Consider the following 16894-nt stretch of genomic DNA (forward strand, 5'->3'; position numbering starts at 1 on the left):
AAAGTATTAAAGAGCAAAGATATCAGTTTGAGGACTATGTTATGCCTGTCCCAAATGATGGTATTTTCAATTGCCTCATGTGAATTGGGCAATGAATAAGAAATTTTGACCATAGAAAATTCAATGAAAATGGTATTAGACAAGAATATTGAAAGTATCATGGACTGATAGGTATTTGTTAAAATATATCAAAATACCAGAATCCAATAGAAGATAAATGAATAAATCTGTTAGATTTCTTCATGTTTAATAAATTAGATACCATTGTTGTTGTTTTGTTGTTAAGTGTGATCAAGTCAGTTCTGACCTATAGCGACCCCATATAGGGTTTCCAACACTACTTATATTGCTAGATCAACATTTACACCATCATAGCATTACATCTTGCACTCCTTTTAAATTTAGGAAAAGGATTCAAGAAAAATATAATTGAATATGAGAATGAGCCAAAGAATATTAGATAAAATATAATTATGAACTAGAATCTCATTTTTCATATTTAGTGATATCCTCATTAGTTCTAATATAGTATTTATTTTCCTCACTGTAGATACTAGTTTATATTTCTATTAAAAAATGATTTAATGATGCACTGATATATCTCTGGAAATTTTCCTAATCAGAATGTATTATCTTAATCTTACATTGCATCTCTGGCATCTTTAGCTTTTCCTTTTTCAACCACTATATGCCTAATGCATGTAAAAAGCATTCCTCTACAACCCTCATGCACATAAATAAATATCAATCTTTGTAATATGAAAAAAATAACTGCCATTACAAAATGGGACCTAATATACTATAATGAAAAATAATGGCATAAAATGAAGAGGGAAACTTCAGGGTGACTGTCAGAAAACTTTTAATGACTTTGAAAAATGATTGTAAGTCTGATCAGGGATGTCTTATGGGGAGAGCATACAAATAGAACATAATTCCCGACAGAGCACTTTATTTTCCTGTTGAATAGTTTTATAACAAACAAAAGGGTGGAAATTGCTCCTGGTTTAGCAGTTGTTTAGCTAATAGTTATGTGTCAGGTCACTCACACCTTCCATTATTTTGGCAGATTTGTTGGTAGCTTTCATATAATAGAAAATATTTTATAAAAATTTTGTATATTCAGAGACTTTCATCAACCTCAACTCCCAATCTTCATGCCTCATAAGTACCTATTTCATATACTATTTGTTTTTCACAGAATATGTTCTTCTAAGACACTCAGTATACCAGTTTGATATAAAATATGATATTTTATTAGTAATTGATTAAAGGAATTAGAACAACATACTCTATCCTGGGTATGTATTGAGGGCCTATATAGATATATACCCCCCCCCCACAGAAAAAAAAGAAAATCACAGAGCTCAAAAAATATCAGACAAAACTACACAGGGGGTGTAGAGTTCACATTTCCAAAACACAGGGTATTCAAAAGAACAACACACACATGAAAACAGGACAAAAAAAAAGAGACAAACTAGAAGAATTGATACATTTGAGTTATGGTGTAGGAGAAGAACATTGAAAGTACCATGAACTGATAGAACAAATAAGTCTGTATTGGGAAAAGTAAAGCCAGAATGCTCCTTAGAAGCCAGATGGCAAGACTTAGTCACTCCTACTTCAGACATGTTATCTTGGAGAGGTACATCATGCTTGATAAAGTATAAGGTCACCAAAAAAGAGGAGGACCCTCAATGAGGTGGACTGGTACAGTGGTTGCAAATGTAGGAAGAATTGTGAGGATGGTGCAGCATTTTGTTCTGCTGGGCATAGGGCCCCTATGAGTGGGAATGGATCAATGGCACCAAACAACAACCAGGTCCTCCATCGTTTATGTCTAAAGTATGAAGAATATAAAGACCTGACAATTAACAAGGCATCTCATCTCATTCCAAAGTCCTCTGACTTTTCAATTATTTTTGATATTTTATACAAACACAAAAAAATCATCTACTGTATTTGTGCTACCACACATATTAAGAATTACATTCATTAGGATTTTAGTTTAGTGACTAAATGTCAAATGAATTTTGCACACTGTAGTTATTATCTTTAAATAAAAATGAATTCATTGTGGTGTTGATGTTGTATGCTGGTGATTTTGTTTCATGTTTATTTAATAATATAGTTAATGGAAATGCTGCTGGAAAGAGTGTTTTCTTATGAACTAAAGAACAAATAGATTATTCTAATTTAGTTTAGAAGGTAGTGATTAGAGTATGCAAATACATGAAATTAGACATCAGATATAAATGATCAAATTAAAAAAGTGAAATACTGAAATACATGTTTATTGTGTTATCATTATGTGTTTATCATATATATAATTTTTATGTGCAATTTAACAAATCTTTCACTTCATCGTGGATATTCTGTGATCAAATTGTATGAATTAACAAACAAGAACTCTAGAGGGGGAAAAAAGATAAATCTGGGGAAAAAATTGACTTAGGTGGTTTTCTCATATACTTCTACATTTGATGGATCTTTCAGCATAAATTCCAAATTCTTGCATGTCACTTTATAACGTTGCTAAAATGCAGCAAAGGAAGAAATAGAGGGTAATTTTTGCCAAATTATGGGCATCTAGCAGGAAATACACTCTTCCACTAGAAAGTAGTTTTAAGGTAAAATGATTTGTTAACAAATTTTTTACAGTTTAAAGGGTTTTGTTAATTTGGGCCATGACACTCATCAAAGTAAGATTATGTATCAAACTGTAAGAAGGAAAAAAGAAAACATTACTCATAGTTACCTAAGTCCTGGTGTGGCACTGAATAATAAGCATGGATCTCCCAACCAGTCACTCCTCAGAAACCCTCTACAGGGTTGCTATAAATTAAAACTGACTCGATGGCATTTAACAGCAACAATTACAGATTGATTTGAAGAAACTTCAGATACTCTACAAATTAGACATTTCATTTAGTAAACTTCCTGTGGATTTGGTAGATTTTCACAAAATATTAATCACTTATGAATATTCCAGGGGAGGCAGCTACCACTATTTTAGAAACTCAGCACATGCTATTTTTATAGTGAGCAGTTCCACACAAAACTACCCTTGGTAAAAGAAGCTAAAGAGACTGAGCTTTCCAGGATGATGCTGGATTGCTTATGTAGCATTAGTTATGTTTAAACAGTTGTTGTTGTTAAGTGCTTTTGAGCTGGTATCCAACTCATAGGCACCTTGTAAATGATTTCCACAACTGTAAATCTTTTCAGGAGCAGAAAGTCTCATCTTTCTTCACAGTGTGGTTGTTTCACTGTTCAGTGCTTATCTTACAGAGCCAACAGGCTTTCTCTATAAATAATTGGTTTTTTAAGTGTCACTGACTCATAGCTACCCTGTGTAGGATTTCAGAGGAGCAACTGGTGGGTTTGAACTGCTAACCTTGTGTTTCACAGGCCAGTGCTTATCCTATAGTGCCACACTACTACTCAGTATAAAGCAATTACTTATGTATATGTATTTAGTCAATAAAGGATGGCATTCCATTAGATAAATAAAGGTTTGATGAAATGTATTTTAAAATGATATCAATCACATTGATTTCCAATCACATTTAATAGCTCAAGATAGATTGCAATATGATTTTATTGAATTTTTTAAAAAAATTTTTGATGCTGAAAGTAGTGATGCACCAATCATTAATTTTGTCCATAAAATTTTGTTATCTGTATTATAATTTAAAATTTTTATTTTTTCTGTTTCTTAAATTACAGGATGAAGTCTGCCCCAAAGCTGAGGGGGATGAAATTCAAAGGTGTGTGTGGGCCTCTGCTGTTAACGTCAAAGACAAGTTCATTTATGTTGCGCAGCCAACTTTGGACAGAGTTCTTATTGTGGATGTGCAGTCCCAAAAAGTGGTTCAGGTACTAATTATTCTCATATTTGAAAATAAGTATCTTTTTTAAAAATTTAAAGTTCAGACAGCAGTTCTTGGTAGCTACAATATTGTCCTTTGAATACCATTAGTAACTTTTATTATTTTTAGAGAATTTGAATATTTATGTATTTTCTGCAAGTCCTCTCATTTTATTCCTTGAACCTTATGAATTAAATATCTAATTTACATATTTATGTTTAAAACATTAGATCAGTACATGGTATTATTATAGTGAGCGGTTCCACATAAATCTACCCATGGTTGATTACTCTGTCTGGAGCAAGAAGTAGTTCAGTCAGAGGTAGTTTGAGGTATTCTAAATTATCAAGAAAAAGTCAGGATGAAATCTTTCTCATCTAATTCCTAACAGAAGACAACAATAAGCTTCACTAGATAATTTTAGCTTAGTGGGTTTTACTAAAATGTAGTAAGCAAGTCATATGTGCAAAGGTCAGTGAAAAAGAAAGTATCTCAAATAAGCACTGACTGCTACGGCTGTTTTTTTCTGATCTCCTGACTTAAAACTTATCTTTTAAGCCACTAGCACTTTTTGTTGCTAATAAATACAGGTCTGTGCAACTTTTGCAATTTACTTACAATCACTAGCACAATGAGCAACTCTCAAATCAATATATGAAACTATTCAATCTGGCTTTAGTGTCTGGACTCTGGAATATTTTGGAATCTTGCTTCTAGCATCAGTGGAAATATACTTTGAATAGTTTCATGAGATACGTATAATCTGTTAAATGGGTGTTATAATTAAATGCATCTCATGAAGTTAGAGAGCTCTAGTAGCATAGTGGTTACGAATCGGGCTGACCTCAAAGTCAGCAGTTCGAAACTATCAGCTGCTCCATGGGAGAAAGATTAGGCTTTCTGCTCCTGTAAAGATTTACACCTTCGGAAACCCTGTTCAGGGTCACTATGGGTCAGAACCAACTCGACGGCACTTAACAACAACAACAACAACAACATGAAGTTAAGATTTATATGATTTAATGTAAATAAGGCATTTTTTTTACAGAGCTTGGTATATGGAAGTGTTATATACTTGTTTGCTATCACAATTTCTGAGGGAAACTGGAATCTAAGCATTTTTACATTTACACATGCTTTTTTCTTTTTCAGTATAGTTATGCAATAGACTCATAAAGCAGTTGTTGTTATTGTTAAGTGTGGTTGAGCAACTTCTGACTAATAGCAACCCTGTATAGTGTTAGTCCTTCTGAATTTGATCACTGATAAGAAACACAGATTTGTTAACTAGTTTAAAGATATAGCCCCCATTCCAATACCCCTTAACAACTTTATGTGAATTCATGCAGCCATCTACTCACTCATCTATACATCCTGTATATATTTTGATTGTCCATTATGAGATATGTTTGGGATCATGCATAAAAAGACAAAATGAGTTTTACTAGAATGCTCAGGTAACTAGAGGATTAGAGATTTTTACTAGGTGACTAGTCTAACAATTGAATTTCTAATATGGGAATGAACAGTGTGATCATGAATAAAAAAATGAAAAGCCATTCTACTAAAATACTCTTAAGCTTCCAGGGTTACAAATTACATGATACCCATTCTTGTAGTCTCACGTATAACAGAATAATTAATTGTAGCAAATATTTCATTTTATATCATTCTGACTCAATCAGTCAAATACGTTTTTCCCCTGACACTTTTTATATCGTTGTTCAGTTCTGACATCAGCTGCCCAGGTGTCTTAGTTATATGTTGTTGTTATTGGGTTCCTTGAATCAATTCCAGCTAGTAACAACCCTATGCATTACAGAATGAAACATTGACCAGTCCTGCCCATCCTCACAGTTGTTATGTTTAAGTCCATTGCTGCTGCCACTGTGACAATCCATCCTGCTAGGGATCTTCCTCTGTTTAGCTGACCCTCTACTTTGTTGTTGTTATGTGCCATGGAGTCCGTTCTGACTCATAGCAACCCTGTACAGGGTTTCTGAGGCTGTAAATCTTTATAGGAGCAGAAAGCCTCATCTTTCTCCCGAGGAAAAGCTGGTAGTTTCGAACTGCTCACCTTGCAGTCCCCTACTTTACCAACCATGATATTCTTCTCCAAAGTCCCTTTGGAGAACTAGTCCCTTCTGATATTATGTTCAGAATATAAGAGACAAAGTCTCTTATGATATTATGTTCAGAGTATGAGAGACAAAGTCTTGCTATCCTGGACTCTAAGTAAAATTCTGGATTTACTTCTCCCAACACAGATTTATTTGCTTTTCTGGCAGTTCATGGTACTTTTAATATTCTCAAATGCATCAATTCTTGTATGGTCTTCCTTATTCATTATGCAACTTTCATATGCATATGAGGCTACTGAAAATACCATGGCTTAGGTCAAAGGAATCTTAGTTCTCAAACTGACATCTTTGTGCATTAACACTTCAAAAAGGTCTCCTGCAACAGATTTGACTAATGCAATATGTCCTTTGATTTCTTGACTGCTGCTTCTGTGAGTGTTGCTTGTGGATCTCAGCAAAATTAAGTCTTTGACAACTTCAATCTTTTTTCCATTTACCTTTGATGTTATTTATTGGTCTAGTGGTGAGGATTTTTGTTTTCTTTATGTTGAGTTACAATCCATACTAAAGGGTAAGTCTTTGGTATCCATCAGTAAGTTTTTTAATTCTTTGCTTCCAGCTTGCAAGATTGTTTCATCTGCATATGTCACGTTGTTAATATGTCTTCCTCCAATCTTATTGCCAATAATTCAGCTTTTCAGGTTATTTATTCAGCATTCAGATTGAATAAGTATGGTTTTAGTTATATAATCAGCAATAATAGAAATATCACAAATGCGTGTTTGTAACAGAAACTTATTTTCTCAGTTTTGTTTTTGTTAGGTACCATCAAGTCAGTTCTGACACACAGTGATCCCATATAGGGTTTCCAAGAAGGGGCTGGTGTGTTTGAATCACTAACCACTAAAATGCTTATCCACAGGAAGAGACTAGAAATCTGACTTCAGGTTGTGGTTCTAGAGGTGGGCTTTCTCTCTCTGTTGACCCTGAAGGAGGTTTCCTTTCTCTTTGATCTCCTGGGCAATCTTTCCTTGGGCTTGGAATCTCTCTTTGTCAGTGTCTGCATCTCTCAAGAGTTGGTTAATCTCCTTTAAATGTCAAAAGGGATAGCCTCAAGTCACAGCGCATGTTAATTATGGTTCATTAACATAACAAAGGCAGCTCATTACCAAAGGTTATAGCCACAGGCATAGATGCTAGAATCTACAACAAATATTTTGGGGGACACAGTTGAATCAATAATATACTTTTGGCATACAAAATCCATGTCCTTGCCCCATGAGAAAAAAGTTTCACAATATCACACCATCCCAGAAGCCGTAAATCAACTACAAATTTAAATTTTCATCTTCTGATTCATGGAAATCAAATACAGATGAGATATCAGACAAATTTCATCCTGAGACAGAATTTTTCTTCATTTGGGAAATGTAGACTCTAGAATTCAGGATGATTGCTTCTAACATAGAATGGTGGAATGGGCACAGGGATAAATTTAAGGGAAAACAGGACATAGCACGTGAAGCAGGTCCAACACTCTCGCAGAACCTTTTTATTAACTCTCAAGATTTAAAAATAATTCTCTGTTCTTTGGGGCCATCTAGACAATGGTTTCAGGCTTCAGATTCTGGGTTGTTTTTTATATTATCAGGAGGAACCAATCCCTGAACCAGGATGTCATGGTTGGTAAAGTGCAGTGTGAGTGAAAAAAAGGCAGACCCCTAATAAGATGGATTGGCACAACAGTAGCAACAGTAGATTCAAGTAGCAAATACTATGAAATTAGCACAAGACCAGGCAGTGTTTTGTTCTATTGTACATAAGAGAGCTTGGAATCTGAATCAACTTGAAGACACATAACAACAACAACAACAAATGATAATGAAGGATAAGCACTAATTATTGATTTCATTGGGCTAATGCACTAGACTGCAAAGTTGGTTTGAACCACACAGTTCAAGCTCACCAGCTGTTCTGTGAAAACCCTATACAGGGTTGCTATGAGTCAGAACCGACTCAAGGGCACTTAACAACAACAAGTCTTACTCTGGGGAGTCTGGTAATCTCATAGGATACCCACAAGGTGAGTAGTTCAAGCCAAGCAGCCACTCCATGGCATAGAGATGAGGCTTTCTGCTCCCATAAAAATAAAGAGACTAGGAAACACTATGCAGGGTCTCTGTGAGTTGTAACTGACTTAACAGCATTAAACAAATTAAAAAACAAACAAACAACAATAACAACAACAAAAATAGTCTTTCTTTGAGAATTCTGGATTTTGACCAAGTTAGTTTTACTTTTATTTCAGATACAACATAGAGCAACTAATTCAGGCATTATGTTAAGGATAATCAGGCCACTTCCTGCAGAAGGTGAAAATTATAACTATGTTTTAGGAATAAACACTAGTATTTAAATTCAGTTTTCAAACTAAAGACCTACACTCATTGATTATATATCACCTATCAGGTATGCAAAAGCAAGACAAGCTGACATCACTTATTACTCATGTAACTTCCACCTTCAGACAATGATGTCAAACCAAAAATTAACAAAAAACATAAATAATGAAATTTTCAAATGTGATGGGAATAATCACATAAATTAAATTATTTTTCAAAATATCAACAATTATTACTATAACACCAGAACAACAAATATGGAACTTTTATGATTTTTAGAACATTATAAATCATGCCCTCACACAATTACTTCATAATCATAAAATGGTATGTCATACAATGGTGGTTAGTGTGTTGCTGTGAGGATGGATGATATGCCACAGGGTCACACATGGTAGACAGGTTTCAGCTGAGTTTCCAGAATAAGACATACTAGGAAGAAGGAAAGGAAGACTACTTCTGAAACATTAATCACATAAGACTGTATTAATAGCAGTGGGACACTATCAAATAATACAAGAATATTGAATATTAGAACATTATAAACAGGGCCATAGTATTGTAAAATATAGTGCCAGTGGTGAGCCCCTGAGGTTGGAATGCACTCAAAATATGACACTCTAAAAATAGAGTTGACTGTGATGATGTAAATGGAGTAAAGTTTTCAGGACCTTCATTTGTTGATGGATCACAAGTCAAAATGAAAAGAAACAGCTGAAAACATCCATTAACAATTGGAGCATGGAATGTACGAAGTATAAATCTAGGGAAATTGGGATGTCCTCAAAAATGAAATTAATTCATAAAGATGGATATCCTATGTATTAGTGAGCTGACCACTTGTGGGATAACATCAAGAACATCATACAGGAAGAAAGCAAAAGGTCATTAAGAAGACAAGAAAGAAGGAAGAGATCAAAATAGATGACAGAAGAAACTCTGAAAAATACTCTTCAGTGTAGAGGTACAAAAGCAAATGGAAGAAATAAGGAGGTATGAGAAATTAACAGAAAGTTTCAGAGAGCACCTTGAGAAAACAAATTCAATTATTATAATGAAGTGTGTAGAGATCTGGAGTTTGAATACCAAAAGAGATGAACAAACTCATCATTTCTCAAGAAGAAAATACTGAAGAAAAATTCAAGCCTTGAAATACAATATTGAAGGACTCTATTGATAAAATATTGAATGATGCAGAAAGTATTAAAAGATGATAGAAGTAATATACAGTCACTGTGCCAAAATGTTCAACCCTTTTAAGAGGGGCCATATGATAAAAAGTCAAGGGAACTGAAGGGAGATATTCAAAATGCACTGAAGGCATTGGCAAAGAACAAATCTCCAGGAATTAATGGAATACAAGTTGAAATTTTTCCACAAACTGATGCAGCAATGGATGCGCTCACTTATCTATGCCAAGACATTCAGAAGACAGCTACCTGGACAACTGATTGGAAAAGATCCAACTTTTCACTCATTCCAAGAGAGGTGACCCAATGGAATGTGGAAGTAACCAGACAACATCATTAATATCACATGCAAATAAAATACTGCTGAAGAGAATTTTTTAAAGTTTGCAACGGTACATTGACAGAGAGTTGCCAGAGCTTCAAGCAGGTGTCATAAATAGGATGTGGAATAAGGAATATCATTGTTAATGTCAGATGGATCTTGACTGAAAGAAGAGAATACCAGAAAGACAAGTACCTGTAGTTTATTGACTACACAAAGACTTTTGATTATATGGATCATGACAAGCTATAGAAACATTGCAGAGAATGAGTATCCCAGAACACTTAATTGTGCTCATGAGGAAACTACACTAGACTAAGACATAGATGTTCAAACAGAACAAGGGGACACTGAATGTTTCAAAATTAGGAACGCTATGTGTCAGTGTTGTATTCGTTTACCATACGTATTCAATCCGTATGTTGGGCAAGTAACCTGAGAAATTGGGTTTTACAGAAAGGAACATGGCATCAGGACTGGAGGAAGACTGATTAACAACCTGTAATATGCATCTGATATAACCTTGCTTGCTGAAAGCTAGGGGAATTAAAATACTGATGAAGACTAAAGACCCCAGCTTCCAGTATGGGTTTCACCTCTATAAAGAAACCAAAAATCCTCACCAATGGACAAATAAATTACATCAAGGTAAACGGAGAAAAGATTGAAGTTGTCAAAGACTTGATTTTGCTTAGATCCATCTAAACAAATGGAAGCAGCAGTCAAGAAATCAAATGGCATGTTATACTAGGCAAATCCGATACACAAGACCTCTTAAAAGTGTTCAAGAGCAAAGATGTCAGAGTGATGACTAAGGTGGGCTTGACCCAAATCATGGTATTTTCAGTAACCTCATATGCATTGAAAACTGGACAGTGAAAAAGGAAGATGATAGAAAAATTGATGTTTTGAATTATTGTATTGGAGGAGAATATTAAAAGTACCACGGACTGCTAGAAGAGCAAACCAATCTGTGTTGGAAGAAGTACAACCAGAATGATCCCTGGAAGCCTGGATAGCCAGACTTCATCTCTCATATTTTGAACATATTATCAAGAGGGATCAGTTCCTGGGGAAGGATATCATTTTTGATAAAGTGGAGGGTCAGAGAAAAAGAAGAGGGTGTCCAATGATATCGTTTGGCACAGTGGCAGGAGTAATGGTCTCAATTGTAGCAACAAATGTGAAGATGGGGATGGATCATGCAGTGCTTAGTTTTGTTGTTCATAAGGTTGTTGTGAGTCTATAACAACTGGATTGGTACCGAACAACAAACAACATTGAAATTAATATATAAATAGATGTAATAAAGAATATTTTAATCAATGATGAAGGATGATTAGATGAAATGACGGATAGATCTGAAGCAAACACTCATAATGAATCACATAAAAAGATGTGTAAATGAGAAATTACATGAAAATGCTTGACTAATATGTTAGTACTAATAATTCAGAAGAGCATGGTAGAAATCAATGGGAAAAGTTAATATTCATGTTATTATGAGTCTGGATTTTATATAATAATTCAATTTTTATACTTCAATTTAGGAAATTTAGGAAAAACAATGAAAACCAACTAGTGAAAAGCAAAGCAAAGAACAAGTTCACACCTAAATGTATTAAGGTGACATGCCCAAATACTCAGACTGAAAGAAGATCTTTAAATAATACAGAGAGAAAAGACAGATGACTTACTATTATAAGGTTGCATCACATTTCTCAATAGAAATGATGGATATCAGAACAGAATGAAAAACTATCAAATGGCAAGTAGAAATAAGACATTCTAAAATTGTCTGATCAGTGAAAAAAAAATACTAAAAGTAGAACATAATTTCCTGTGTCAGAGGCAAAAAAAAAAAGATATTACTTCAATATAATTGAAAACAAATAAGAAACTGGAAATTGTTTACTTCAGAAATATGGAAAATTGAGCAGTAAATTTGATCTACTACTGGGCAGTAAAATTGGCAAAATATTTTATTCATTAGGAAATTGACTATCAATAGTAATAAGGTTAAAGTCTACATTGTAAATGTGAATTGTTTTGCAACATAAACACTAAGGACACAAATATCAATAAAAGTTTTAAGTATTGTACAATCCTAACCTGTAAGAGGGGGAAGAGGCAATTTGCTGTGTAATATATTACGGTTTCCTTGTTATTTGACAATGGATATAACAAGCGTATGTTATATATATATGTTAATTGTGTTACTAGCTTTTCAAGTGTTCCATAGAAATAATAAAAATCAAATTAAAAATTTATAAATAAGGTAGTGGTAATAAAGGTTATAAAAAAGACAAAATAAGAAGAATCGAAAGTTTCTGAGAAATAGAAAATGCTTAAACAAAATCATGCACTAGAACAAAATATATTCATAATTACAATAATTGAGAATGAACTCACTAAATGTAAGACAAAAATTAAAAAAGGTGTCAGACTAGATAAATGAAAATTTAGTTTATTTCCAGATTATGATAGCTACCTAAAACATAACAAAAAATAATGTGAACTTAAGTCCAATAGCAAATAATACCACCACATTTCTCTCAGTGTATCATAGCTTTCATGTTCTTATGATTTTTGGATGCAATGATACTGGTATTTAAAGTATTAGAAGGTGGGCCGGTTTTAGAATAATTTCCAGATTAAGTCAGACTAGGAAGGAAGACATAGTAATCTACTTCTTATTAGTATGGCCAGTAAAAAACCTTGTGAAAAGCAGCAGAACATTATTTGATATAGTGTCTAAAGATGAGATCATCATGTCAGAAGGAACATAAAATACCACTGGATAAGAGCTGTCTTCTCAAAGTGGAGTTAACTTTAATGCCATAGATAAAGTAAAGATCTAAGGACCTTCATTTGTAATGTGGCATGACAAAAAATGAAACAGCTGCAAATATCCATTAATAGTTGGAAGGCTGAATGTATGAAGTATGAATTTAAAAAAATTAGAAGTCATCAAAAATAAAATGGAATGTATAAAGATTGACATGTTGTTGTTGTTGTTATATGCCATGGAGTCGGTTCTGACTCATAGTGACCCTGTACAAGGTTTCTGAGGCTGCAAATCTTTATGGGAGCAGAAAGCCTCATCTTTCTCCTGTGGAACAGCTGGTAGTTTTGAACTGCTGACCTTGCAGATTGTATCTCGATTCGTAACCACTACGCTACCAGAGCTCCTTAAAGATTGATATAGAAAGCATGAAATAGGTGAAGTTGACTAGGTTTGGCCATTTGAATTAATCATGTGGTCTACTATGCTGGAAATGACAAATTGAAGATGAACAACATCAGATTCATCATCAGAAAGAACATTTCATGATATCCTGAAGTACAATGTTGTCAGTGATAGGATAAATTGAGAACCATTGAAACATATTCAGCCAAAGTACAATTTTGAGTATATCCCATCTGAATCTGGAGAGGGCCTCAAAAATATATTTGATGCAATCAACAGAAGATTTGTGGGATCGTATGTAGGTCACTGGACAAAAAGAAAGCAGAGCCATGGCTTATTTGCAAATGATTTGCTACTTACTCCGTTGTCACTCATCTATTTCACAGAATCATTTCACATGCATGCTCAATGTTGTAAGCAGCCTTGGAAGTCAATGGGTATTTTAATATAACCAGAGGATAGTTTTTTGCTTTTTTTTTTTACTTTTTATTGTGAATTATGTGGGTATACATGGGAAAACATCAGTTTTACATTCATCCTGTTGTATTTCATTTCATTGCAGTAATTACAATCCCCTCCATACATCATCAAACAACCAACGGGTATACCCCACAGGCCTGCCCCACAGCCTTCAGCTCACAGACCCTCTCCCTCCCTGAGTCCAGTGTCCCCAGCCACTCCATCTCTCCACATCATCATCTCCGCCACCATTTCAGGGATCACTACTACTCTGGGTAGGGTCCCGCAATCTGCTCTTCTCACTTGCTGGTCCCAGGGACCTCAGGTCCTGGACTGCAAAATCAGTCACTCCCTCCTTTTGTTACAAAATATCTATCTTTTTACATTTCTGACCCTCACAGTCAAACCTGATAGCAGTTATTCACTATTGTACCACAAGAGTTTATACCCATCTCCTTTCATTAGCCGCATATCAACAGATTGAAAATCATTCAGTGGAGAGTCCACATTTCTCCGCCCCATCTGGAACTAGGCTCCCTCTTGAAAGCTTGTAAGCCAGTCACTTCTTGCCTTTGTAGCCCCCCCATTTTGGGTAGCTAATGTCTAAGTTGCCCAACGCTGTCAACCCTGTGTACCGAGGGGGGAGAGGTTGGGAGTGATCCTCACTGTAAAGATTTGTTCCCTTTTTTGAGCTTCTACATCCATAAGCATAGGTAAAGTTCATCAAATTGTAGCAGGTTACTCTTTTTTCTCTCTCTTCTTTCTTCTTCCAGTCAAATTCCGATCATCCAACCATTGAAGCCAGGTCAAGTGGATGCCATTTGAAAGTATGGGTGTTCTTGTGTATCTCCCCTCACTTCATATCAGCTGGATGCTTTGCTATCTGCTCTAGTCCTCTGTGCCCATGTCACTGCCTCTGGTCCCAGGAGCCCCTGGGTCTTGCCATACTGCTGTCCAACCAGGTCTCCACCTGGGTTCACAGAAGTCTATTGAATGTGGTCGGACTTAGCTACCAACTTCATTGCTGTTTTTCTCCCTTTTCCCTTCATCAGTGACCAATGTGGTCACCAGCCAGACCACATGCCTGCTCGTGTATTCCCCTTGAGTCTCAGTCTTGGAAGGGGGTTTGCTCTGAGGGGACCCTACCACTTGCCCCAATGGCTCCTGGGCAAACAGCTTTCTTGTTATTGTAGTAGTCAATCAGACTGCTGTCTTTCTTTCACGAAGTATCTTCTGTTCTTCTAGCCGCTCCAGGCTAGTCTTCCTGTCCTTCCATGTGGAAATTTCCCACCTCAGAGGACTCTGGCTGGAGTTCATGATTCCTCCTATGGTCTTAAGCAATGCAAAGGTTCTACAGGAAGCCTCTTTCACTGGGCAACTTCCAGCCCCCTTTAAGGTATTCCAATCAGTTATAGGCTGAAGATGGACTTACAAGATTTCTATTGTGATGTTTATGGCTATTCCTTTCTCTCCCCCTCAAGTGTCTATTTTACAATGGTAGGCAAAGGAAACCAAGTTTCAAAAGACAGACAAGCATCTTAACATTAGTCTCCTCTTTCACCCATTCAAACCATGCCTCAATCCTTGTATCCGGAGCCCTGTTTTTCCAAGGTTGTGCATACCTCATCATTTACCTCTGTCCCACTTAGCCCATGCAAACCTGCCTAACTGTTCTCAGGATGGGTTATGTTTTATTCATCCTCATATATTATTTGAACAAGACTCTTAATGTGCCTGATGAATGTATTAGATATATATCTTACATCCAATAATTAGCAAGTACACATTTTGATTAAGCAAAATTTAGTATTTTATAAAACTAATGTTTTAATTCTCAGGAAACAGTAGTTAAATTATGTGGGTTGCAAATAAGAATGTATTTTGATTGAATTTTGCTATCTTAGGTAAAACAATAAAAGCCTGAAAATCAAAGATTTAACCAATCAACTTTAGAGTTTAGTTGAAGAAAATCAGAATATTCTAAAAGAAAGAAGAATGTAAAAATTAACTGGGATCAACAATAGAAACAAAAGAAAATTGTTTTATGAAAAAGACTAATAAAAGAAATTAGGAATTTAATTTAGGGCTTTAGGCATATAACCAAGCCAAGGGTCATAATTAAACCTAAAGTATGATTATGGTACTAACAGAAAGTAAAAAGTGACTAAAGAAAATAATAAGTAAAAATTCATGATAATTAAAAAATTTGCTGAAAAAGATAAATTAATAGTATGTTAGTAACAGGCCAAAGAGAAATTAAAAAGCACTTGTTCTTTGACTAATTAAATAAACTGGTTTATGAAGACAGAAAGAAGAAATCTTGCCCCAGGTACTTTTAGAGGTAAAAATTCTATCAAACATTAAAGCAACATTTTAACAGTCAATTTAATGAGATATAATAAATTAAAAATCTGTATTTTCAATGAATTAATTAACATCTTGTTTTGACTCTCCCCAAAAGCCCTGGTAGCACAGTGGATAAAGTGCTTGACTTCAAACGGAAAGTCAGTGGTTCAAACTTACCAGGTGCTCAGTGGGAGAAAGATGTGGGAGTCTATTCTAGTTAAGATTACAGACTTGGAAAATATATAGTTCTGCTCTGTGCTGTATAGGAGCTATGGTAGCATAGTGTTTACTAGTGAGGCTGCTAACCTCAAGGTCAGCAGTTCAAAACTACCAGCCTTTCGGTGGGAGAAAAAGATGAGGCTTTCTGCTCCTATAAAGATTTACAGCCTCTGAAACCCTATACAGGATTGCTATGAGTGAGAACCGACTCCATGGCACACGGCACACTACCACCACAACTACCACTATGAATTAGAATAAGTTTGGTGATAACGGGTTTGAGAATCCTGGTAAAGCTATCACATCTTTCTTATGCACAATTTGAACCATTTTCTCACCTTTTGGTGAGAAGCCTAGTGCTTAACAACTGTGCCAATAGGGACCTTTACATTCTTGTGCTGTAGGGTTGCTATGAGTCTGTGTGGATATATGGCAATGGGTAAACAGAATACCTGCTCTGGAGTTTGGTCTAGATCACCAGTGCTTTCATGGGTAAGACTCACTTAAGAAGCCAGTTTAGACCTGCTACAATGATTCATGTTTTTCTCATGGTCTCTGTATATTCTAGGATTATTTACTCTAAAGACAAATATCCTTACCTCCTGTTAGTACACCCTGCTCTGTGCCACTATTTATCAGCCTTATTGCCTCATTTTCTGTTGCTGCCCTCCATTTGGAGAACAGGAAGCAGCAAGAACTATACATTAGATATGTTCCTATTATGGTAAAGATGTGGGGATTTAATTCTGAGAACAAACAGAAACAGTCATGTTCTATAGGTGCTTCTCACATAGCTCTGGAAAAGTGTGT

General features: G+C 35.2%; 1 protein-coding gene across 3 annotated transcripts in view; it reads left to right on the plus strand.

Annotated features, from left to right (window-relative positions):
* FSTL5 (follistatin-like 5) overlaps window positions 1-16894 on the plus strand; it is a 1065399-nt gene that overhangs the window by 954806 nt on the left and 93699 nt on the right. For all 3 annotated transcript variants that reach the window (XM_006872516.1, XM_006872517.1, XM_006872518.1), the window contains one exon: window positions 3733-3882. In XM_006872516.1, coding sequence (XP_006872578.1) covers window positions 3733-3882 — 150 coding nt within the window. The remainder of the gene's footprint in view (window positions 1-3732; window positions 3883-16894) is intronic.

The sequence above is a fragment of the Chrysochloris asiatica genome, unplaced genomic scaffold (assembly GCF_000296735.1).
Source record: "Chrysochloris asiatica unplaced genomic scaffold, ChrAsi1.0 scaffold00202, whole genome shotgun sequence".
NCBI lineage: Eukaryota > Metazoa > Chordata > Mammalia > Afrosoricida > Chrysochloridae > Chrysochloris > Chrysochloris asiatica.